Source organism: Schistocerca gregaria, chromosome 7 (genome assembly GCF_023897955.1).
Source record: "Schistocerca gregaria isolate iqSchGreg1 chromosome 7, iqSchGreg1.2, whole genome shotgun sequence".
In the NCBI taxonomy this organism is placed as follows: Eukaryota; Metazoa; Arthropoda; class Insecta; order Orthoptera; family Acrididae; genus Schistocerca; species Schistocerca gregaria.
The window spans coordinates 440,508,751-440,533,543 of NC_064926.1; the positions used below are offsets into that span (position 1 = coordinate 440,508,751).

The 24,793-nt window shown below is 36.8% G+C and overlaps 1 protein-coding gene across 2 annotated transcripts in view; it reads right to left on the reverse strand.

Moving 5' to 3' along the window:
* LOC126281247 (stromal interaction molecule homolog) overlaps positions 1-24,793 on the reverse strand; it is a 128,037-nt gene that overhangs the window by 86,740 nt on the left and 16,504 nt on the right. For both annotated transcript variants that reach the window (XM_049980040.1, XM_049980041.1), the window contains exons 4-11: positions 18,150-18,262; positions 12,530-12,645; positions 12,281-12,450; positions 12,045-12,197; positions 11,790-11,957; positions 11,606-11,706; positions 11,349-11,521; positions 755-820 (exon numbers count right to left, since the gene is read on the reverse strand). In XM_049980040.1, coding sequence (XP_049835997.1) covers positions 755-820; positions 11,349-11,521; positions 11,606-11,706; positions 11,790-11,957; positions 12,045-12,197; positions 12,281-12,450; positions 12,530-12,645; positions 18,150-18,262 — 1,060 coding nt within the window. The remainder of the gene's footprint in view (positions 1-754; positions 821-11,348; positions 11,522-11,605; positions 11,707-11,789; positions 11,958-12,044; positions 12,198-12,280; positions 12,451-12,529; positions 12,646-18,149; positions 18,263-24,793) is intronic.

Consider the following 24,793-nt stretch of genomic DNA (forward strand, 5'->3'; position numbering starts at 1 on the left):
AAACTCAATTTTTGTGTTATCTCTGATATGTTATAACAGATGCACCTTGCATTAATTATTATCCCATACTCTAAGTTGGTTAATTAATAATGTTCTGATATGTTCACTACATGTACGTCTGTAACAGACTGCTTAGATATTGTGTATTAACTTGCACCAAACACAGTATCTAGCCCCAATATTTGGGAATTTTACATAGCCCACCTTCCTTCAAAATGTGACAACATTTCTCACGATTTTTGGCCACTTGGTTTACTTGTTGTGACCTTTGAAATTATTGAAACAAATTTTGAACAATATCAAAGTCTCCAAGCAACTTCTTCCTATTTGTAACTTGTGTGGCTATTATGTAACTTTTGAAATACGATGGTATAGTTGTCCAAGATCACACAATTATTATGTGCAAAAACAAATAGCTCATACAGCTGTTTAAGATACAGTGTTTTCATACTTACCAGCTAGAAATGGAATCTTTCAGTTTTTCATAATTGAGTACAATCACCACCACCACCACTACCACCACCACCACCACCACTACAGGTGAAACACACTTTTGTGTGTAGTAATGGTCACTATCAAAAGGCAGGTTAACACAATCAAATTAAGTGGCTTAGCTTATCAACTGAAGAATTTGTCAAACTGAAGCTTTTTTTTTGTCCGGCTTATAACAGCTCTATATGTATGCTTATGACAAACATTTAAATGACCAATAATGACGAACTGTCCAGTAATTCTCCTTTGTAAATGTACTTACCCGCAGATGGAGAGTACAAGGAACTAGAGTCATCATCCAAATCATCGTGGCTGCTACCCATGCGACCTGAAATTTAATAGAACTTGCAGATCAAGGAACAAACCTTTAGAAAAGTCATGTTAAAAATTCATTTACATTTTAATTAATGTTCATTTCACGAGACAATGCCTAATGTAGCAGAGAAGATAAAAGTATGCACTGAAACAACAGTCATAGTTTCCACAAATTGAATGTTGCTGAAATAGTTTCACTAGAAATTATTCATGATGAAAAATAAAGTAGAATTAAAATACAGAAGCTTTCCCTCTACTCCGCTGCTATCAGATAAAATTTTTGGATTGTCAGAATACAAATGCGAGCACCTTAATATGACACATAAGCTCCAATTGCTATCTTTACTAAGTGCATGACTTAAATAGTTGGATGGATCATTACTGCACATTTCTAATACGAAATATTTACTGCTTATAAAAAGTTATGGCTTTATGCTTAACAGATCTAGAGAAATAGATTGAGCTTTACTGGAGACATATAAGAAAGTGCCGATTTCATGGTAGGATAGAGCCCTGTGTAATGGACGAGTATTCTTACATGTAATATTTCTGTTTGATATTATTTATTTTAGCGTATTTTATTCTTTCATTTGAAGTATGGCTGGTTACCAATGGAAGACGCAGGTTAATATCTAGATTTTCAAAGGTTAATAAAATTACATCACCGACTACCAACAAAGAGGTATAGAGTAACAGTATTAACTGAACGCATTCATTGTGAGCAGTGAGGCAATGAAAAAAAATATTATAATGATTTGATTAATATTCTAGCCCAGCACTAGAGAAATGGATTGCGAAATGAAGTTGCCTGTCCGCACTGGGAATGGTAATGAAATCTGGAATAATTTGAGTGTGAAAGTTTTTATAGTACTTTGTGAGGCACATTGTATCGTGTATTTTATTAATCTTGGCTGGGTGCTTGACAACAAATGAACAAATAAAATACCATTCTTGAATAGTTATGAAGCAACTGTGGATGTGACAAGAAGCAGTATGGAGAGGAATACTACTCCTGCTGCTGCTGCTGCTGCTACTGCTACTGCTACTGCTACTGCTACTACTACTACTACTACTACTACTACTACTACTACTACTATTACTGCAAGTGCACAAAAGAGAAGACTAATAGTCATGTGTGTTTATGACAGAACACAGCCTGCAACTGTCTTTAGAGAAGCAGTTCCACCACAACACAAAATTCGCACTAAGTACGAGGGTAATCCCAAAAGTAAGGTCACATATTTTTTATAAGTACATAGACATGTTTATTTCTACAATGGTTTGCATCAGTTTACAGCTTTAACATTTAGCTATTTTTTGACATTATCACCATTTCTGTTGATGCATTTTTGTAGACGCTGTGGCAGTTTTTGTATGCTCATGTCATACCATCTCGCCGCCATGCTGTTGAGAAAGTCTTTCACATTGTCATTGGAGCTGAATCGCTTTATGGCCAAATGTTCTTTTAACCTGGGGAACAGGTGATAGTCACTGGGTGCCAAGTCAGGACTATAGGGTGGGTGGGTGGGTGGGTGATTATGCTCCCCTGAAACTGTTGCAGGAGAGCAACTGTTTGCTGAGCAATGTGGGGGCGAGCGTTGTCATGGAGAATGTGTACGTCCTTGCTCAACATTCCTCTTCTCCAGTTCTGAATTGCCCATTTAAGTTTTTTCAGAGTCTCACAGTACCTGTCAGTGTTAATTGTGGTCCCAGCGATTCACCTCCGATGACGAGGTGGAAGAAGAGGTTCATAACTTTCTGAATAACAATGCGGCGAGCTAGTATGATATGGACAGACAAAAACTACCACAGCGTCTACAAAAATGCATCGACAGAATTGGCGATACGACTAAAAATAGCTAAATGTTCAAGCTGTAAACTGATGCAAACCATTACAGAAATAAACCAGTCTCTGACCTTTTTAATAATAATAATAATAACAATAATAATAATAATAATAATAATAATAATAATAACAACAATAATAACAATAATAATAAAAAAAAGAGAGAGAGAGAGAGACCTCACTTTTGGGATTACCCTCGCATATTTCAAAATTCTCAATGCTGCTATGTAATCCAATGGAATGACACTGCATGAAGTGGATTATAAGGATGAATTCTAATAATTACAAACGAAGGTACATTGGTTTATCATTTGCAGTGTGAAGTAAAATGGAATCTGCACACAAACTAGTGGCTTCATGTTCTTAGTCTTAAAAACAGAAATGATATCCCAGATAAGAAACACAAAGCACTTATATGACATGTCAGCAATGTCTGTAGCTGAGGATGGAGTTAGTAATGCAGCGAAATGAGGAGAGAATGACCATGAACAAAATGTGTGAATTGTGACTGTTTCAATAATTATTTTAGGCAATTTCATTTTGACACACAAACACTTAAATCTTTTCAATGAAAGAACATTCACGACTTAAAATTATTAATTTTCTGTTCAAATATGATAATGGTACAACCTTGGTGAAATATAAACAATGGAAGAAGGAAAGGTAACAACTGGCTTGTTTAGCTATTACAGTTGACTTCACTGTGACAGCAATGAAGCTTGATTGGTGGTGAAAGGCTGCGTCTGGTGAAGTGGCCCAGGAGGTAAGGTGACGTGAGGTATGGAATAGAGGGCTGGGAAAGGGTGGGCAACAGCTGCAAGGGAGAGGAAGCAGGCGCATGGGATAGTAATGCGACGTCAGTGAGCTTGTTCTCGCTGCAGACAGAGATAGTTGTTGTCAAGCATCTGCTACAGTCCATATGGCTGTAACTGGTAGTAAAAGTGCAGAAAAAGTCCAGCTGTGACCACAAAAGTAATTTTCAGGGTGTTATTTGACAGTAGTGTATATGGCGCACATCATACCTCATCATCAGGCGTTTTTGAATGATTTTTGTTCCACGATGATTTGTGCTTTTCAGTCCACGTGTGCTATCAATTTACAGTGTTATAGTGTATTTTCACAGTACGTATATTGCTCATCCATCAATCCGATGGGAAACATGCTGAAGTTAGTGGGTGAGTGATGCATTCATTCTGCGAGTCCATCAGAAAGTGGGTTGTGGAACTTGGGGTTAAAAGGAACACAATGCAATTTCACATGAAAATGGACTTCGGCCTGCAAGCATTCCGCCAACGGCCATCAATGAACTAACAGAATATGACATCTTGCTGACAGGCAACATACAGGGACAATGGTGGTTGACATGTGGATTTTAAGGACAAGTAGCTGAAAGTGCTATTAAAGTTACACTGAAGTAATTGCACATGTAAAGGGACTTTCTGGACATCCTTTATGTAGCAACACAACAACCCTTTAAACAAATGTTTTGATATTTTATCTCAAGCGCATTTCAATAAAGTTTAATAATATTGAGTCTCTCTCTGTCTAACATTGAGATCCTGGAATATGCTACTCAACACTGGAACTGTCAGTGGAAAAAACTAACAAACAATTAGTTCAAACACACAGAGGGTGGCAATTTTAAGACTTGCTGTTCACAAAACTGAAATTCAACTGTCATTCTCCTTATCTTCTCTCTCTGATGTGAAAATGTTGCAGCTCATATTGCTAGATGTTACACTGCCCTAGTTAAATCTTTGATGCAAGTTAAAATGAACTCATTTCTAAAAATACCAAAGCTAGCACAGCTGTAGTGTTGGGACAGAACTTTCCAAATAACTTTGATATCAGTGAAAATAACACATTATGCAAGTAAAAACCTGCACAGGATTTTTACTCATTTTCTTACAGATTTCAACTTAGTAAAAAAATAAATAAAAAAATACAAAATTCCATCACATCAATCTTTTTGTTTTCTTATTTAGCATAATATTCCTAATTAACTAAAATTTTGTATTCTTTTTAATTTAAAAATGGTCTTAAAATTAAGACTTCTCACATTAATTCTATCAATTAAAGCTAAACTGGGAAATAAATGGAAAAAAAAAGTTTTGGTGACTGAGGAGAGTAGTGGTAGGGGGAGGTGCATAAAGTATCCAGAATGAGATTTTCACTCTGCAGCGGAGTGTGCGTTAATATGAAACTTCCTGGCAGATTAAAACTGTGTGCCCGACCGAGACTCGAACTCAGGACCTTTGCCTTTCGCAGGCAAGTGCTCTACCAACTGAGCTACCGAAGCACGACACACACCGGGCGTGAGTCGTGCTTCGGTAGCTCAGTTGGTAGAGCACTTGCCGGCGAAAGGCAAAGATCCCGAGTTCGAGTCTCGGTCGGGTACAAAGCTTTAATCTGCCAGGAAGTTTCGTGCATAAAGTAGTTTGTGTGTTAAGAGGAAGGCCACATGATCATGCGAAAATAGGTTATATTAGTTTATAGTAAAGAATATTGGTGAGATTGAGCATGGTTCACCATTTCATCTGAAGTACTATGAAGAAAGATAAACAATCTGCTGGTGGATTAGATCATGTTTCAACAAGCTAACATGTCCAGGCTCTCTCTGGACATCTCACAACACACAGTTTATATCCAGCATTCAAATGTTGCTGTACTTGTGTTATTACTTCTGGAATACACTTCTGTTATAGCTATGGTGAATACACAGCCAAAATTCAACAAAGAGACATTAGTGAATTTATGAAGAACGTGAAAGTATTTCAAAATGAAACACTCTGATCAAGACAAAGCACGGACTCTTCATAAAGTGTGCAGAAGGTACAAGGAAGATCTTTGTTTGTGGTTTCAGGGTACGAAAAATACATTTCGTTTTAGCATTCCTATGCTATGCTGTGAATAGTACTGAACACTACTTCTGTTCTGTTATCCGAAAGGCTTTGAAACAAAAAATAACATCTTAGCATAACCTCGACTCAGCTATTCGTCCAGTGTCTCATGGTTCTGAACCACCAGTTCGACGGCCACCTTCTACTTTGGATGACATCCTTGGTGAAGCAGGGCACTTACACACATTAGCTTCCCAGAATGGATCCTGTTCAGATTTTCTGTTGATGAGAAAGCTCAACTTTTTCTCAAAGTCAGCTCAACAATCTAGTAAGATACCTCGGTCTTTCAAAAGATCCAGCGTAATTGCTAGGATCAAGACTGAAAAACAAAAATCTGATTTTATCTGGGACCTCATTTTCATTGTACAGGCATCAAGAGAGAGAATTTACTCTTGTATTTCTCTAAAGAGGAAAATCTGGTTAGTTGTAATGCTGTTCATGTGCTCATGAAGTGTTTTGAAATACAATTTGATTCACCAGAATGGAACATTTTCAACAATTTTTTCAGAGTCTCAAAGCAGTCTTGCTGCATAATGGAATTATATTTGCATCTCTTCCTATAGGACACACTGTTTGTACGCAAGAGAACTATAATGACTTGGCTACTATTGTTTAGAAAATCAAATGTCAAGTGCATCATATGGATGGTTTGTGGAGATTTGTATATACTAAGCATGTTGTTGGGTCAGCAGGGAGGTCATACAAAATATCCTTGCTTTCTTTGTTTATGGGTTAGTAGAGCCAAAAACTGACTGGACACTATGAGAGAGTCTATTATCTGGTGAGAAAAATTTCATCAATATGACCTTGGTTCCACCAGAAATTAAATTGGGGTTTATTAAGCACGTTGTCAAATCACTGCCAACAAATGGGGACAGCTTCAGATGCCTGTTACAAGTTCCCAAAACTTGTCTGGAGCCAAGTTAACCCTCTTGCAGTCAGCCAATTTGGAGTGGTGTGTGCTAAAAATGTCATACGTACTTATAATGTTATGCTGCGTTTTATTTAAATTGCCATATATCACACAGTATTCACTTTAAAAATATAAAAAAAATTACCACTTATCCATAAAAGTATGTAGAATACTATGGCTTACATAGATTATCATAATGTTTCGAATGAATTTGATTGTGACAGTCCAAATAAAATATTTAAAAAAAATATATAAATTTGACTGATTCCATATATCAAACACTGTGCTTCAATTTAAGAAGGCTAACTACAGTCCATAGAATCTACACACATTTCTGAGTAAAATGACATGAGGGATATGAGATTTGTGTTAGAAAGATAATTATTTATTTGAAGAGAACTTTACAGACTTTCCATGTCTACAGTACGACTTATCATTTGTGTTCAGGAAAACATTCACCATGCAACCCCTTATTACATCTATTACAAACAGTTCTTGACCTCCTTTTCCTTCCCTCACTAGTATACACACAGCATCTTGACTCTCTCTTCTCTGGAAGTTTTTTCAAACCCGGAGAACCACGAGGATCATCAGTTGCATTTTTTCTTGCAGCCATTCATCTGACGAGGCTTCAATCATCATTACAGTATATACATATCTGGAAACAACTTTCCTTCCTTTATTATGCTCTTTGTATAATATGTAAGGGTTCAGCATTATTCTTGACATTATGTTAAAAGCTACCTTCTTCCACTAATGAAGAGTTCGCCTCTCATCCAAATACGCATACAGCATCATTTCGGATGTGTGTATTCCACCCATATACTGGTTGTACTGGTGTATTATTTCTGGCTGTTTTACTGTTTTATTTTTATTTTGGACTTCAATGTTAGCAGCACCAACTTCACTTGACAATAAGAGAATGGGGGTATGCTGTCACATTCTTCCATTTCTTATACGGTTTGGACAATGTAGCATGTTTATTTATAAACTGTTTAGATGAGTGATTTGTTTCAGTTAAAGTAAGATGCAGCAATGTTGTAGTAAAGAATAGATTGAAATATTCTATCACAGGAGATCCTGATGGCAGCATATGTTTTGGTCCTGGCAGCTCTTGAAATGGGTGTGGTAATGGCTGTAGCATTTAAGATCTTCCATTTCGTCTACACTTTCGTTCACAATATCGTCAAGTACATCACTGTCACTTTCTGAACTGTTGCTACTTTCACTAAAACACACTTTTTCACCAGTACATTCTAAAAGTTCACAAATTTCTTCATCGGTAAGTCCTCTGCTGTGGCCTGGTGCAGGTTACATTTTTCACAAAAAACTAATATCGTGGAGAAAAACACACAGAAACAATGATAAATAATAGTACTGCACAAAAACAAGGACGTAGAATGCATGTGAACATGTACTGCAAAACACAACATCAATAAACAAATGATGCAAAAGCGGAATAATCTAACGCTAATATTTCACCGAAACGATGCTCAATTGTCGATAGCTATCGACCTATACATAGCTCGAGGCAGAGAGCATGTGTAAACAGCACGCCAACACCATCTAGCGCCTGATTCTGTAAGCTAAACAAGACGAAGCAGAGTACCGACAAATCGGCACCCTGACAGTATTTAGTGGCAGTATGGGGTAACGATAGATCGTTACCTTTACATACAAAGGGTTAAAAGAGGAAGTTTACACGTCATCAACTTTTGCAGCTCATGTGTGACATGCACATTAAACAGCAATGCAAAATAAAAGTTATAAAAAATTTTCAGTGAAATACGTGGGTTTTCCATTTGAAATCCAAGGAGGTCGTAGGGTAGTGGGCTATTGTTAAGCATGATAATTCCTACCTAGGGCACAGCAATAACTTCCAAAAGCTAGTAATGGTAAAAGAAATGTTGCACAACTAACACTCTACATTCCATGGCCTGAGTTTTAAGGGAAATTTTGAAGAGGAAATAAATAGAATGTTGCGGGTCTCAGTCTAATGACATTCCCTCCCCCCCCCCCCCCCCCAAAAAAAAAAAAAAAAAATATGCATCTTCTGTCAGTGGAGCTGAATTCAGGAGTTAAAACAAATGTATGAATCTTCAGCTAGTCATTTCTGAAGAACTTTTTACACAGACTTTTCAACCATGCATTCGAATGTTGTGCCTTCAAAAATCAGGAAACACTATTGTTAATAGTAGTGCCCACTTAAAGCATTGGGTAGTTATTTTGATTCATAATTGTTCAACTGCCATTTCCATTTAACAGAGATTGGTTGGAGATGGGCTCAGACATGCAATGCTTGATACTTCCACAGATGTACTGAACAGCACTGACGTCTAGTGACCTGGTGACATTTTCCCATGCTTCAAGTGTTCACTGTAATGAGTTACTTAAGGTATCATGCTACTCTGTTTCTGCAACTTGCATAAAGCAATGGTGTATACCACGATGCTGAGATAGCTTTTGGCAACCTGTGGTGAAGTGGTCATGGCTGTTCACCACAACCAGCACTGGACACGCAAGTTATTTGCTGCATTACCACTCATGTATCTGGTGCTAGCATTTGCAACAGTTACTGATGAACTCTTATCAACAAGTTGTTGCTTATAATCAAGTTTTATTCCAAATCTATGTATTCAGGCCACACTCTTAATACAGTGACACATGAAAACTTCTAACCTCATTTCAGAAAATGAACCCAGTTCACAATTTTTCTGTGTTGAACAACAACTTAAGTGTTGATCTGAATTAGCATGACACACACTTGCTAATGCCAATACATTAGCCATTACATTATTATAACGCTTTCACCATAGATATTATTTGTACTTCACTACACAGTGTTATTATGGAAGCTTTTGTGTTGTAAAGATAGAGGAAAATAAGTGGACAAATTTCTCCAGGGCAACAAACATAGAAATAGAAATCCGCAAAGTGACTGCAAGAAAACCATATAATTTTCAGCTTGAATACAGAACACTACCCATCGCAGTGGCTCAGAATTCTATGAAAATAAGTCATACATTTAGATGTCGTGGCTTCAAAACTTAGTGTTACCACAATTATCCTGAAGACAAGTACTGCCGAGAATGCAACGTTTAACTGCTGATAATTCAGAGCCACCAGCATTGGTCATTAGGTGCCATATCTGATCTGAGCGAGAACAAACTGTTGTTGACTGTGTCATCATGCTGCAACAGGCCTAAGTACGCTGCAAACATACATTTTATGGATCAATGGCCGTGGATTTACGTAACTTTCTGAGGGGACAGAAATTTCAATAGCTCACAAGTTTTTAAAACCATTGTTTGAAACAAAAAACGATGATCGTACGGTGTTACTGAGCAGGAGACTTCATGTGAGGTTGTTTGGCCGCCTAGAGCAAGCCTCTATTTGATACCATTTAGCCAACTTGTGTGTCGCTGATGATGAGAACACAACACCCAACTCCCACGTGGATAAAAATCTGAGACCCAGCTGGGAACTGAACCATGGGCACCATGATCTAGAGGCAGCAACACTAACAACATGGTCATGAGCTGCAGCCATAGCCAATTACTCAATAACGAAAAAATTAGAAATGGAGGGTATGGCAAAGGTATACATTTGCACTGACTGTTTAAGCATACGTCTTATCAAAGTGAAGGTTGGCTTGAACCCGATTTATTGTGCATGTTCCTTTCGGAGGTGTTATGCCTTTAGTTTCCCCTAATATTTGAACTGACTTACCCACCCAGATACACGGATCAACAGTTCAACATGGACTCTGGTCCATTGTGCAGCTTGGTATTTTCCCTACTGGAAACACTGCCAGAGGTGAAAAAGATGATAAGTGACGTTTAAAAAACCTAATTCTGACCTGGGACCAAACATAGACTTTAAAGGTCCACATTGAGGCATGTAACCAGTGGTACAACATGATTCACTTCATGGGCAATAGACATAAACTTGCCGATTGACCTACAGGTGCTTACTATTTCTGTACATGCCTGTAAGCTGTCACAGCAATTTCAGCACATTTCCTCATTCGGTACTTATAATTTTCTGTTTTGTTTCCACTGACTCGTCAAGTATTTGGTAGTAATTGTTATTCAAGGCTAGAAAGCATTTTTGTAAGAGATATTCAATCATTGTTATCTGCTGTCAAACAGTGTATACTTAACTGTTCAGTGCAAACAGCCCCAATTCTGTTTTCTTATTCTGCTGAAACTTTTTTCCATTAAGAAAGAGTCACCTACAGTAATTATTAGCTGCAATTGTTATTCATGCCACTGGAATTTTTCTCAACCCAACAGATCAAAACAATTATTTTGAATTTCAGCAGAGTGGGGAGGTCAACGATGATTTCTTTAATATTTATTTCTTTTGATGCTCTATTTGCACAAAATTAAACCCACTAAAACAATTCTTTTCTAGTCTTAATAAGTTGTGATCTGCGAATTACAATTACCCTCAACTTTATCCACAACATTCTGCTAGTCCAAGTTGAGTTTTGTTCACTCTGAAATCTATACTATGTGGACATTAAAGTCCATATTGTTTCAAATCCATTTTTGTGTTAATCTAAGAACAACTGACTTATACAATTTGCTTTAAGTACTGTGAACTGTGATCCATTATAGTTTCTTCATGGGTACAAATGTAAAAGTTAAGCTATGACTTTGTATAACAAAATTTTCCAGAGCTCAAGTCTGTACATGGCAATCAGATCACACAATTAATGCAGGCACTGAGGTGAATTTTTTTTTTCACAAGTTCAAAGGATAACTGCAAACTCAAATGCTAACAGATAAGTTAGTAATAACTATACTGCACTGTGTAGCTGAGAAAGACAAGACATGGGGCATATACTTATGTAATTTTTGTTTGAGCTAAAACTCACCTCGTAGCCCACCACTGGATCCTCCTTTTCCATTTGCTGTTCCTCTATATAAAACATTTTCCAGGTACTGGAGACCACTATTATTGATAATATTAAAACCACATAGCAGCTCAATTTGCTTCCAACGGTGGACACGTTCTTTCAGCTCCTGTGTAACTTCATTTAAGGCAGTCCTGCACACAAGCGAGATAGAACAAATTTGCTAAGTGCCTTCTGTGAATAAATGTTTCATGATAAGACACACAAAGTTACTTCACCTTGCTTCCACAATGCTTCTATCAACATCATCTATAGATTTCCCATGAGTTGATACAAAAGCTCCCACCAAACTTGACCTTTTCTTTCTAAGCTTCTCACACTGCACAGAAAATTGAGACAGAAAATTATCATCAGTTCCTTCTTCACATTACAATAAACAATGGTTAAAATTTTTGAACTTACTGCTTCTCTTGCTTGCTGAAGTTGCTTCTCTGCTGAAAGCTTTTTCTTAATATAAGCCTTATTTTCTATTTCATGAGTAAGTTGTAACCACTGCTGTAATCCTACTGGAGGTGACCAACAACGATCTTCTAATTCACCTTCTGCTCTCTGAAGCTCTCTGCGCAACATCTGGACAGGTAAAATATTTCATTTTTGTGACATTTTCAACCGGACACAAGGCTTCAGAAATGTCAGAGAAAAATCCCAACTACTGACCTCAATTTCAGCTTTCAGTTGTGAAACCTCAAGATCAGAATAAGATGTCCGCATCTCAGGATTATCGCAACCTTGTTCTAGTAGTTGTTTTTCCAGATTCTGCTTCTCTGTCGTCACACAAGCCCGTTCAAACCTAGCTTGCTCAAGCTCTTTCTAAATAGTTAAGAGTTCAAAATTAAAACTTTGTTAATATGTCACCATACTCAAGACTTTAAAATTAGGGAATAAAAACATACCTGCAATTTATCCAATGCAAGTTCTGCCTTATGGAGACTCTCCATGTCTTTCATCATGCGTCTTAGATGTTTCTTAGAGTTTTTATTTTGGTGATAGGCATAATAACATCCAATTAGTGCTCCAAGTAAAAGAGTTATGAGGATGATGTCCTTTGTTCCATGGCTGTAATCTAGAAACAGATAGATATATTAAGTTATATGATTAGTACTACAAAGGGCTCTGTATTTACAGAACAAAAAAGTAAATACCTTTCGGTGGGCCAAACAGTACAACATCCATAGCTTTTAGTGCAATTTTCTGTTTGTGAATGGGATCTTTAATTCCCAGAACATTGCTTAAGTAATGCATGTTATTAGCTGCTAGTCTGCAAAACAGAAATTTGATGACTGTAATTTTGAGACTCAAATGGTAACAGTTTCAATACTATAGAAAGATTTCAACCCTACATGTGTTTCCTCTGCATTGTTGTGTCACTGATGTAAAGAATGAGCTTACTGAACAGTTGAGTGACATGCTTTAAAAATAAATTAAATGATGAATATATTCATACTGCTGTCCACTTTACTGAACATCAAATTTAATTAACAGAAAATAAGAAAAGTCTTACTCTCTGTGGCATATTTAGAAATGTTCTTCCAAATTCTAGTCAACAACACAATGTAGTGAATTGGAGCCACTTAAATTAAAGTGCTGTGTAAAAGAGTAAAATGAGGACAAAGCAAAACACTCTACACAAATTGCAAATATGATGAAACTGATTAATTTGTGACGCAATGTAACTGCATAAACAAGATTTTGTACAGACAAACTATGTAATGGTTTCTATAGCATCTGAATTGGTTTGAAATTAGTTGACTCATTAACAAAATTAGTGCCACTAAAACCAATAGTCATGCCGAATAAAGCGGAAGAACTGAGTAAGCAAAACAGAAATCTTTTTGTTCAAGCTATGTAACAAAAGATCAATAATAGCTGCATTATAAAAGTTATATATGCAAGAAAACATACCTTTTAAGATAAAAAACCTTGAATGCAGAAAACAAAGATCTATTATGAGATTATGACATTTGACAGGTATCAGGACTAAACTAACTGAATGGCTCTAAGGCACTGAGAAACAGCAATTTTAATTTTAAATGTGTGAAAACGCATCAGTAATTATTCTTCTGGTAAAAGTACATTTGACTCTTTACATCTGGTACACTGTAGATTTTCTGATGTGATTTCTACTATTATGTAGAACAATTTGCAGTGACTGATGTTTGCAAGCATCCAATTTAATTATTATATTGCTTCATTATGAGCACTTTATCAGTAGATAAAGCTGTTACTCTGATGCATATCAACGGTCCTGAATTCATAAGTTTCGAGTGTTGCCACTGACTGCACAACAAAAGCACACACAAGGTACAGTAACACTCCTAATGCCATTAGCAAATTCTTAAATTATCAAATTCGTGCAAAAGGCATTTTATTCGAACCAATAGGAGAGAGCGTTTACTGTTGCCATTTAAGGGGGGGGGGGGCAGCGGCAGAGGGAGGGGTGGGGGGGGCGGGCCCAACGGACCGACTTTAAGCAGGAGAGGCATCACAGGACATTTTAATTTCCACTGTCTACACTTTTACAAGAAAATTCATAATACTTTGTCAGCATAACCAGGAAGGATTCAGAATTCACACTCATAGAAGTGAAATTCTAAAACATAACGAAATAATTTTTTTTACATGTGAAATTTCATCATTTTTTCCCCACTTACTAATGGCAGTATTTGTTGCTATAGGTACACTTTTCTTCATAAGTAAGAGAGATTCTTCGATGAATTGTGCACAGCATACAAACCATACTTAAATGTGTATGAAACTCTAGAATTTTCTAAATCTATTAAAAACTGTGGTAAAAATTGAGGTAATTAACTATAAACAGCCACAAGTCATCAATACTTAATAATACTCAACTTTTTGAAGAAGTCCACGAGATTAAAGCTTCACATTAAATTTGGAATCAATAAACAAACTGAAGTCTTACCAAGTAAACTAAGCAGTTATAATGTGGACCACACACGTTATTAGGATTATTATGGAGGGTAATAAAACATTTTTGCAACAAGATGCAAATTGCAGAGTGAGTAGCCAACACCAAATATCCAGTGCTGGAGATAAAGATGGGGAGCACAAATGGGTAAAATTCAAGGCATTGCTCAGTACACCTTAGACAAGTATGATATGTGCAAGGTTCTGGGATGTGAAAGAGTCATCATGGATCTCACCATGTCAACAAAAATAGCGTCACAGATTTAAGAGAAGTCAACACGTAGTGGGGAAAAAAATTGGACAAATCGAAAATGAGCACAAGGAAGAGCAGGAAGAGAAATTTTCAATGTCAGAAAATAAAATATTGCCAAACAACCTGACTAAAAACACTATGAAGATTTAGTCTCATGTTAAAAAAAAAAACAACCAAGCTGTTCAAATCCATCTATTTCAGTCAATCACTGACCATAATGACCAGAGAAATGGATGATGATGACAGACAGTGGGCCGAAATATTGAATCTGGTCATCCAAAACAGTTCCAGCAGTTTAATATGCTCCCTTCTTTCAATCATTGCACGAACACCAAAGTGGCAAATATTGGGAGAAGTGATTACTGAACAGAAAAGCAATCACAACTTCATAGTAGTGGTAAGGTTCCTGGATCAGACGAGATACCCGTGTGATTCTACCTAGATTATGTGAAAGAGCAATTTATTGCAGGGTACGGACGTAACAAAGCGTACCTATGTATTGGGGAAAAGCGCAGGTCATACACATTTTCAGGAAGTGCAGAGGAGTACAGATGCTTATTTCACTGATGTCTATCAGTTTTAGAATTAAAGATGTTTTGTTGTTGTTGTTGTTGTGGTCTTCAGTCCAAAGACTGGTTTGATGCAGCTCTTCATGCTACTTTATCCTGTGCAAGTTTCTTCATCTCCCAGTACCTACTGCAATCTACATCCTTCTGAACCTGCTTAGTGTATTCATCTCTTGGTCTCCCTCTACAATTTTTACCCTCCACACTGCCCTCTAATAACAAATTGGTGATCCCTTGATGCCTCAGAACATGTCCTACCAACCAATCCCTTCTAGTCAAGTTGTGCCACAAACTTCTCTTCTCCCCAATCTTATTCAATACTCCTTCATTAGTTATGTGATCTACCCATCTAATCTTCAGCATTCTTCTGTAGCACCACATTTCGAAAGCTTCTATTCTCTTCTTGTCTAAACTATTTATCGTCCACGCTTCATACAAATACTTTCATAAACGACTTCCTGACACTTAAATCTATACTCGACGTTAACAAATTTCCCTTCTTGAGAAGTGCTTGCCACTGCCAGTCTACATTTTATATCCTCTCTACTTTGACTATCATCAGTTATCTTGCTCCACAAATAGGAAAACTCTACTACTACTTTAAGTCTCTCATTTCCTAATCTAATTCCCGCAACATCAACCGATTTAATTCAACTACATTCCATTATCCTCATTTTGCTTTTGTTGACGTTCATCTTATATCCTCCTTTCAAGACACTGTCCATTCCATTAAACAGCTCTTCTAGGCCCTTTGCTGTCTCTGACAGAATTACAATGTCATCGGCGAACCTCAATTTTTATTTCTTCTCCATGGATTTTAATTCCTACTCCAAATTTTTCTTTTGTTTCCTTTACTGCTTGCTCAATATACAGATTGAATAACATCGGGGATAGGCTACAACCCTGTCTCACTCCTTTCCCAACCACTGTTTACCTTTCATGTCCCTCGACTCTTCTAACTGCCATCTGCTTTCTGTACAAATTGTAAACAGCCTTTTGTTCCCTGTATTTGACTCTTGCCACCTTCAGAATTTGAAAGAGAGTATTCCAATCAACATTGTCAAAAGCTTTCTCTAAGTCTACAAATGCTAGAAACATAGGTTTGCCTTTCCTTAATCTTTCTTCTAAGATAAGTCGTAAGGTCAGTATTGCCTCACGTGTTCCAGTATTTCTACGGAATCCAAACTGATCTTCCCCGAGGTCGGCTTCTACCAATTTTTCCATTCGTCTATAAAGAATTCACTTTAGTATTTTGCAGCCCTGACTTATTAAACTAATAGTTCGGTAATTTTCACATCTGTCAACACATGCTTTCTTTGGGATTGGAATTATTATATTATTCTTGAAGTCTGAGGGTATTTCACCTGGCTCATCCATCTTGCTAAGATGTTTTATGCTCATGTACTATGATATATTTGTAGAACAAAAATCTCCTTTATAAAAATCAATCCACATAAACAAAAAGAGATCTTGCAAAACTCTGCTAGCTATGCTCCTCCATGTGATTTACAGCATTGCAGACATCGGCACTATTACAGGGAGAGTCAAAAAGGAGCATTGGAATGACATAGAAACTTAAAGAGAACTTATAGAATTGGAAGGTGTCATTTTGCAGCAAACAACCTCAAGTTTCACATAAAAGTGTCAAGTGTCATTTTGGTTTGATCTGACCACCATTTGTACTGCAGCAAACATACCACCAGTATCAATTTCTTCCCACACTCGTTGCAGTTTGACTATATTGTTTGCTACAGAAGGAACACATACACGGTCTTTAATAAACCCCAAATAAAGAAATCCATTGGCATTTAGTCTGGGGTGCCATGTGGCCAAGCAACTGGCCCTTCGTGGCCAGTCCACATAGAAAACCACCCCATTTCCGTAATTTTCATCAATCTGTTGTTGCAGAGTTCATTTCATGACATCAAAACACACAACAAGCACACTTTGAACCTGTGAAAGCAGCCATTTTAAATATGCACAATGCTGGCACTCCTGGTGGCGGAATCATGAACGGATTCACTATGCGAATCAAACCTGAAGCTGTGTGCTACAAAATGACCCATCTACTGATTCTGTAAGTTATCTCAATAAATTTCTGTATCATTCCAAAGCTGTACAGTCGCTTCCGACTCTTCCTGTATTTTCCCGCACTTACATATCAGAAAATGATCACAATGAGAAACTTGAAGGAACTATAGCCAATATGGAGGTTTAATGACTATTGTCATTTCCACGTACCATTTGCAAATCGAACAGAGATGGTGTGATCAAATAGTGGTCTATCTACAAGCTGGAGAGTGAGCAGCACTTGTGGTGGGAAAGTGGCCTTCCCCAGAAGACACTACAACTGCCATACAGGAACACTAAAAATCAGTCTCCTGTGTAACAGGATACTGCAGTGGGGTGGTGATTTACGGAAATTCTATTAGTTTCCATTTCTTGCAATAGTTACTAACTTTCTTTTCTTTCCAAATGGCATTAACATTTTGTGAAAAATGCACACAGCACTGCTGCTAATTTAAAAGACATGCTATGGGAGTTTTGGTATAAAATAATGAAACAGCCTTTATGTGCTCCTAATGCCAATTACTTTGAATCCATCATTACTTATGTTTGTTACTCATACCTCTGATATTGAAACTGCAGAGAGAAGTTTGTTAGATACACATACTGCATGGTCAACAGAATCTTGTTACTAAGTATTCCAGAAACTGACAGCTATCTACTTTTTATACCTATATGTTTACAAAATTAGAATTTTATAGAACAGGTAAGCTATCTGATGCGAATTTTTATATGACCACTTTCAACACAGGAAACAAATTTTTAAACTTTACTGAATCAAAGATCTAAAAAACGCGCACGCACGCACGCACGCACCCACGCACGCACGCACGCACGCACGCACGCACGCACAGAGACACACACACACACAGAGACAGAGAGAGAGATATTTAGCTTGAATAATGCATTTAAAATTTGCAGCTTTAATAAGTAAGTCTCATTTCAGCCTACCTTGGCAGAGTTGCTCCTGTAACTCTGTTCACAATAAATGTCGGAATGTACTGTGGTAACTCAACATTTGTTGCTAACCACTCAGCAGTTTGCTCTGCAGTCCAGTTATGAACCTAAAGGGAATGTTACCACTCACATTAGAGTTGCACAACTTGTGAGAAAATGAACTGGCATGACAAATGAAACTGCATTTTCTCAAGGTCAAAACACCATTCTTCCTACATTCAGTGTATTTTCATTGTTTCAAACTCAAAGCTCTTAGGTCAACTTGTATTTAAGAATGAGAACAACATTACAACACAAAACATTACAGGAATTCATAGCTGTTATTAGGATTTTAATAATTAAATGAATGATTGGATTCAGTACTTTAGTTTGAACTGGCACAAGGCATAAAATGATTAACACAATTTAAAATGACTCATTCTTGTATTTTGAAATTAAAAAAATAAAAGCACCATTAATAACCACCACGGATCATACAGTTTTTCACAGTAAACATGTTGAGAGTGTATGTTGTGTGACAACTAAATATATATAAAATTAACCTTCTTAGTGCCAGTATATACAAACATATATCAGAATCCTGTTATAAACATCAATATCATCAATTATCCACACATCTGAGTACACAGACAACAAAAAAACAAGAACAGAGTTTGTAACCGTATATGTTAATTTCTCTGTATTTTTTTGTATTAGACACGAATATAAATTCTACAGCTGTATTAATAGAAATAATGAAATTCTTAGGAAATAGCAGCAATGTTACAATTCTTTCTTACACTTAAATGCTAACCTTACATAAATGAAACTGAAAACAATCAAACTAGTACAATGGAATAATAGTGAATTTTGAAACCAAACAGTAACTGGTTGATGAAATCCATTTGGTAGTAGTAACGCCTAACATCTCATTTTGCTCTGAAAGTTATTACTGAAAAAACTGACAGAGAAACTATTCAAAAATCCCCAAAAATGGAACTACAGAAGCATGTTTTGGTGGGACATCACTTTAAGGTGTGTATATATATATTCCCAAGTGGAAGTTTCTTTCTATTGGCAGATCAGAGCAATCTGCCCAGGAATGAGAAGAAAAGCACTCTCAAATATGAGAGAAGTCAACTGCTTAGGCAACAACTTGTTTGTGCATGTTCTGTCAGTTCCAATACCAGTAGGATCTCCAAATCTTTATCCTGTCACCAACACTTTAGATGCAGGGATGGGATGAGGGGTTAGGGGGTTTGGGAGGGGAGGGGAGGGGAGGGGGGGGGACCAGGCATCTTGCTGAACATAATTAAAGTCTGAAATTTGCAACATCTTCTCAAAGGACAGTAATAGCAGTTATAATCAAGTTCATAATACTGTTATTAACTAAATGTAGCATCATCTCACAGAGATGTGTGTTGTCTTTCATCAACATCCACATTTTGTGGGGAGCAATTACCACATTTTAAGCCTCTTTTCACATTGCTGCTTTCAGAGGCAGTTACGTAAGACACTGATTGTTGTGAAAAAGAATGGCTTTTACATCACTAAATTTATGACTGCAAACTATGTAAGTATAATTTTCTTATAGTGTAAAATGCCATAATTCATTCCACCGTCTCTTAATAGAGATTTTATGATTCAGCTTCATCAGAAAAGATCAAGCATTATAAATTATTTGACTTTATGACAATTAAAAATTCTTGGGTGGATTGCAAATACTGAAATAGATTGAGCTACAGTGTTTTGACTGTGTTTACGACTCCATATGGCGTTCAACACATTAAGCAGGTTTTCTTTGGTTTTTCTTTAGCTGTGGATCCTTAAAACAGTATTCAACGTACCATTTTCCACATTTGTTTATCTAATATGAATCCTTAAAACAGTCTCATTCTGTATTTATTCTCTGATGACATTTGTACACAATTCATTCCAATATGCCTCAGTTATGTAACAACCAAATCTGCAAACAACCAGAAATGTTCAATGTCTCTCTCATCCTAATCTTCACCAATTTCTGGTGAACTGTTTTTATATGGAGACAACCTTGTAGATAGGGCAACCACAGTTATGAGTAAGTAATCATCTTGGATATTAATAAACTGTTTCATCTGTATTTAGTCATTTATTTTTAGATCACTACCGGTTTCATGCCACTAGAAGTCACATGTTGAGGTGAACATCTACATAACAATAAATCAAAAAGGAATAACAACTCTAAGGCATCAACTTATATCATACTTTTCTACATATATTTTATGTTTTTTTAGAACTTTTTAAAAACTTTTAAAAGCTTTTACATAAGAATGTTACACTATTTGCATTTGGGTACCTAAATCAATTGAGCTGAAAAGCTTGGAACTTTGTGCCCAATATTTGTTGTCTGTCCAAATAAAACACCACTAGAAGGTGGTAAGTCATAAAATAGAACAGTTGGATGCATGGATTCTAATCCAATATGGTGGATGGAGCATAAACAAATTATATTTTAGTGATCCACTGCTAAGCCGAAATTATTATGAATAACTATTAAGACCTAATATGCAGTGAGCTTGTGAAAAACCAAGAAGCAGTTGCAGCACAACAGAGAGAGATTCTAAGTAACCTGACCAAAATGTGTCATGTAAATAGCTTATGGACAGAAAAATAGAACATGAAAAAAACATAACTGCTCCAGTCTACAGGCAGTCACGGAACAGGGGACATCACTGTATGCTGTCTCTTGCTTATGGCATGAAAGTTAACATGCTAGCCTGTAGACAGCTTGCGCATGTGCTGGTGATCTTAAACCATGGGTGTTCATGACTTAAAACATGCATCTATTATGCTGAAGGAACAGATCTGCTGACAATGTCCCCAAAAAATTTTAAATTCTAAAATCATTGTTCTGTAAAACCATTTTTACAATTTTTTTTTTTTAGAAGGCTGGGTTTGAGAGTGGGGAGGGGGGTGGGTGGGAGGGACAGGAGAGGAGGGAATGTGAAGACCCTGGAGGAAAGAAAGGGACTAGGTAAAAGAACAGGTCAGTATTACATCAACTAACTTCCATAAGGCTATGGTGCCCCATTTGTTCATTTAGGGTTTGGTGTTGAAAACAACTAATAGATTGCAAATTTTGACCCCTTTTATGATATTTAAAGAATGAGCCTTGCTTTCCCTATGGAAAAGAAAAATCATTGACAGAATGCTTCTGACCACAAAAATGGGTACTCAAGGCACATGCAAGCATACCAAGTTAGGCAGGAAGGACATTCTTTAGGTTTTTAAATAACAGCAAAACCTTAGTTAAAATTGAAATTTCAGTTCACAATTAAAATTTCAATTCACAATTAAAATTTCAATTCACAATTAAAATTTCAATTCACAATTAAAATTTCAATTCACAATTAAAATTTCAATTCACAATTAAAATTTCAATTCACAATTAAAATTTCAATTCACAATTAAAATTTCAATTCACAATTAAAATTTCAATTCACAATTAAAATTTCAATTCACAATTAAAATTTCAATTCACAATTAAAATTTCAATTCACAATTAAAATTTCAATTCACAATTAAAATTTCAATTCACAATTAAAATTTCAATTCACAATTAAAATTGCAATTCACAATTAAAATTTCAATTCAGTAAGAAACTTCTTGAAAGTGGTTGAATCCCTTATATATATTATTCTGACAGATACTAACTATGCCTGAGCAGTATGTTTGTGAAGTTCAGACATTGTGGCAGATGTGAAATATGATGTCTGTATGCACAGAATGATCACATAAATGCAGGTGTATTTAACCCAATTGGTGTTTTCCAGGTTAGTAAGCAGGCAGCAACACAATTGGACCTGTAAGTACACTGAAGATTTTGTGTGGAACAGTTCATGTTAGGTGTAACCAATCAACAGATCAATTCATTGATCTTTCAAACTGTCCCCAACTTTATGGTGCCAACTTAACCATGACTGACTGAAATGAAGTAGCTGTTGGCATCAATAAGATAATTGACAGATGTCTTACAGATTACAATGGTTGTGGATTAGTCAAGGAACAACTTTAGAGTGGCAAGGCTGTTTTGGATAATCAACAAAAAACTCTTATGAACATAAAAGTGCTAATTGTCCAGTCAGACAACAGAAAAACAGCCATTGATTTAAGTGACGATCAGTATGTCGATAAAGAGCAATCCTCCTTTTCAGGTGAAAGAACTTAAGTCTAATGTATATCCTGCCAATAGATACCTGGCGAGCTTACACTCTTAATACAACCAATACACTCCCAAAACCTCCAAGATGAAACCAGAAATTCATAACAACATAGTATACTACAAAAGATATACTAATGACTCAGCTGTGCTTTACAAAGGGAGCAATGGAACATGAAGTGGACGGAAAGATTAACTTTTTAGATCTGACCATACACAAGAAAAATAATAGACATGCATTTTAGACACACAGAAAACTGATATGACATGGCTGTCATTATTAACATCCACTCCAAGCAGAATAATACAGCTTCCCTATGCCCAGCAGAAAAGAAGAAGGAATTATACAAATTACGGAAGGTCGCTGCAGCAAACTAATATGACCTGGACTTTGTTTACACAATATACAACAAAATTAAGGAGAATATAAAGAAGAGAAATAAATGGCATGCAAAGGTGGCATCTGATAAGGTCAAGTACACCACCTTGAAAGACACTGTATAACTTCAGATAGAATTGAGCACGTATTCCGAAGAACGGGAGTTCAAATTGTGTTCAGGACTGAAGATAACATAAAAACATAAGTGCGTCATAATGTGCCACATAGGAGTAATAAATACAGGGAAATCTGAGGACTTCTACCATGCTGTGATTGAGATAAAGGTATACTGGTCAGATTAACAGCTCTTATGACGTAAGATTAAACAAGAACGTCGATGCCAGCAATAAAATTGTTAGTTTTACACATGCAAAAGGAGGGGCATGATATTGATAGCACTGACCACCAACTAAAAATTTTATGTATCATCTATAAAAGTAGATGGTTAGACATTTTAGAAGAAATGCAAATAAGCACATAAACTTCTCAATTAGCAAAATGAGTTTGCAACTAATGCATATTTTACTATTTACAATGATTTACTTAGCTGGGGGTCCAACTGTGGGCTAGGGGTAGCATCTTTGATGAGTAATAAAAATGTCCTCAGTCCCAAGTTCGGACCCCACCACCACTTAAATTTTGAACAAAAATCATTAGCAGTGGCGGCCGACTCTGGCATAAATAGTCACCTCTTATTCAGCCAACGGCCTTCTCAAAGAGTGTGGAGGAGTGGACAGAGGTTCAGGGAACACTCTTTCCCTTGCGGTGGTGGGAAACAGCCCCTAAAGGGAGGAGAATTAGCATTGATCAATGGCATGAGGATGCAGAGGGCCATGGAAACCACAGCACTGGAGGCACAGGACATGTGGACTTTAATTGAAAAGTGTCATGATGATCTCTCCACTGGCAAAACATTCCGGACCAGTGCCCATTCAGTTCTCCATGAGGGAACTACCAGGGGGGGGGGGGGGGGGGGGTGACCATGAGAACAACACTGAATAACCTATGAATGGATAATGTTCTAAGTGTCGGAGTGTGGAATGTCAGAAGTCTGAACATGCTAAGAAAGCAAGAAAAAAAGGGAAATGCTAAGGCTCAATCTAGATATAGTGGGGGTTAGTGAAGTGAAATGGAAAGAAGAAAGATTTCTGCTCAGGTGAAACAGGGTAATACAACAGCAGCAGAAAATGGTACAATGGGAGTATGATTCATTACGAATAGGAAGGCACGACTGAGAGACCGTTACTGTAAACAGTTCAGTGACTGCGCAGTTTTTGCTGGAATCAGCTGCAGACCAACATCAACAACAATAGTTCAGGTGTACAAGCCGATGTTGGAAGCCGAAGATGAGGACATAAAGGAAGTATATGATGATATTGAACGGGTAATACAGTAAGTAAAGGGAGGTGAAATTCTTAATAGACACGAGGATTGGAATGCAGGTGGAGGGGAAGGAATAGAAGAGTTACAGGAGAATATGGGCTTGGTACTAGGAATAAGAGAGAAGAAAGACTGAGTTCTGCAATAAATTTCAGCTAGTAATAGAGAATACTCTGTTCAAGAATCACAAGAGGAGGCAGAATACTTGGAAAAGGTCAGGAGTTACAGGCAGATTTCAAGTCAAGCACATCACGGTCAGGAAGAGATTAAGAAATCAGACACTGGATTGTAAGATGTACCCACGAGCAGATACAGACTCAGATCACAATTTAGTAGTGACGAAGAGTAAGCTAAAGTTTAAGAGATTAGTCATGAATAATCAATACTCAAAGTAGGATACGGAAGTAGTAAAGAATGAAGAGGTACACTTTAAGTTAACTGAGGCTATAGAGACAGCAATAAGGAATAGCTCAATATGCAGTTCAGTTGAAGAGGAATGGGAATCTCTAAAAAGATGGAAAGTACATCTGTACAAGGAAGGTAACTGTGGAGAAATTATGGGTAACAGAAGATATACTACAGTTGATCAATGAAAAAAGGAGGTAAAAAATGTTCAAGGAAATTCAGGCAAACAGAAACGCAAGTCACTCAAGAGTGAAATAAATAGGAGCTGCAAGGAAGCTAAAGTGAAAAGGCTGCATG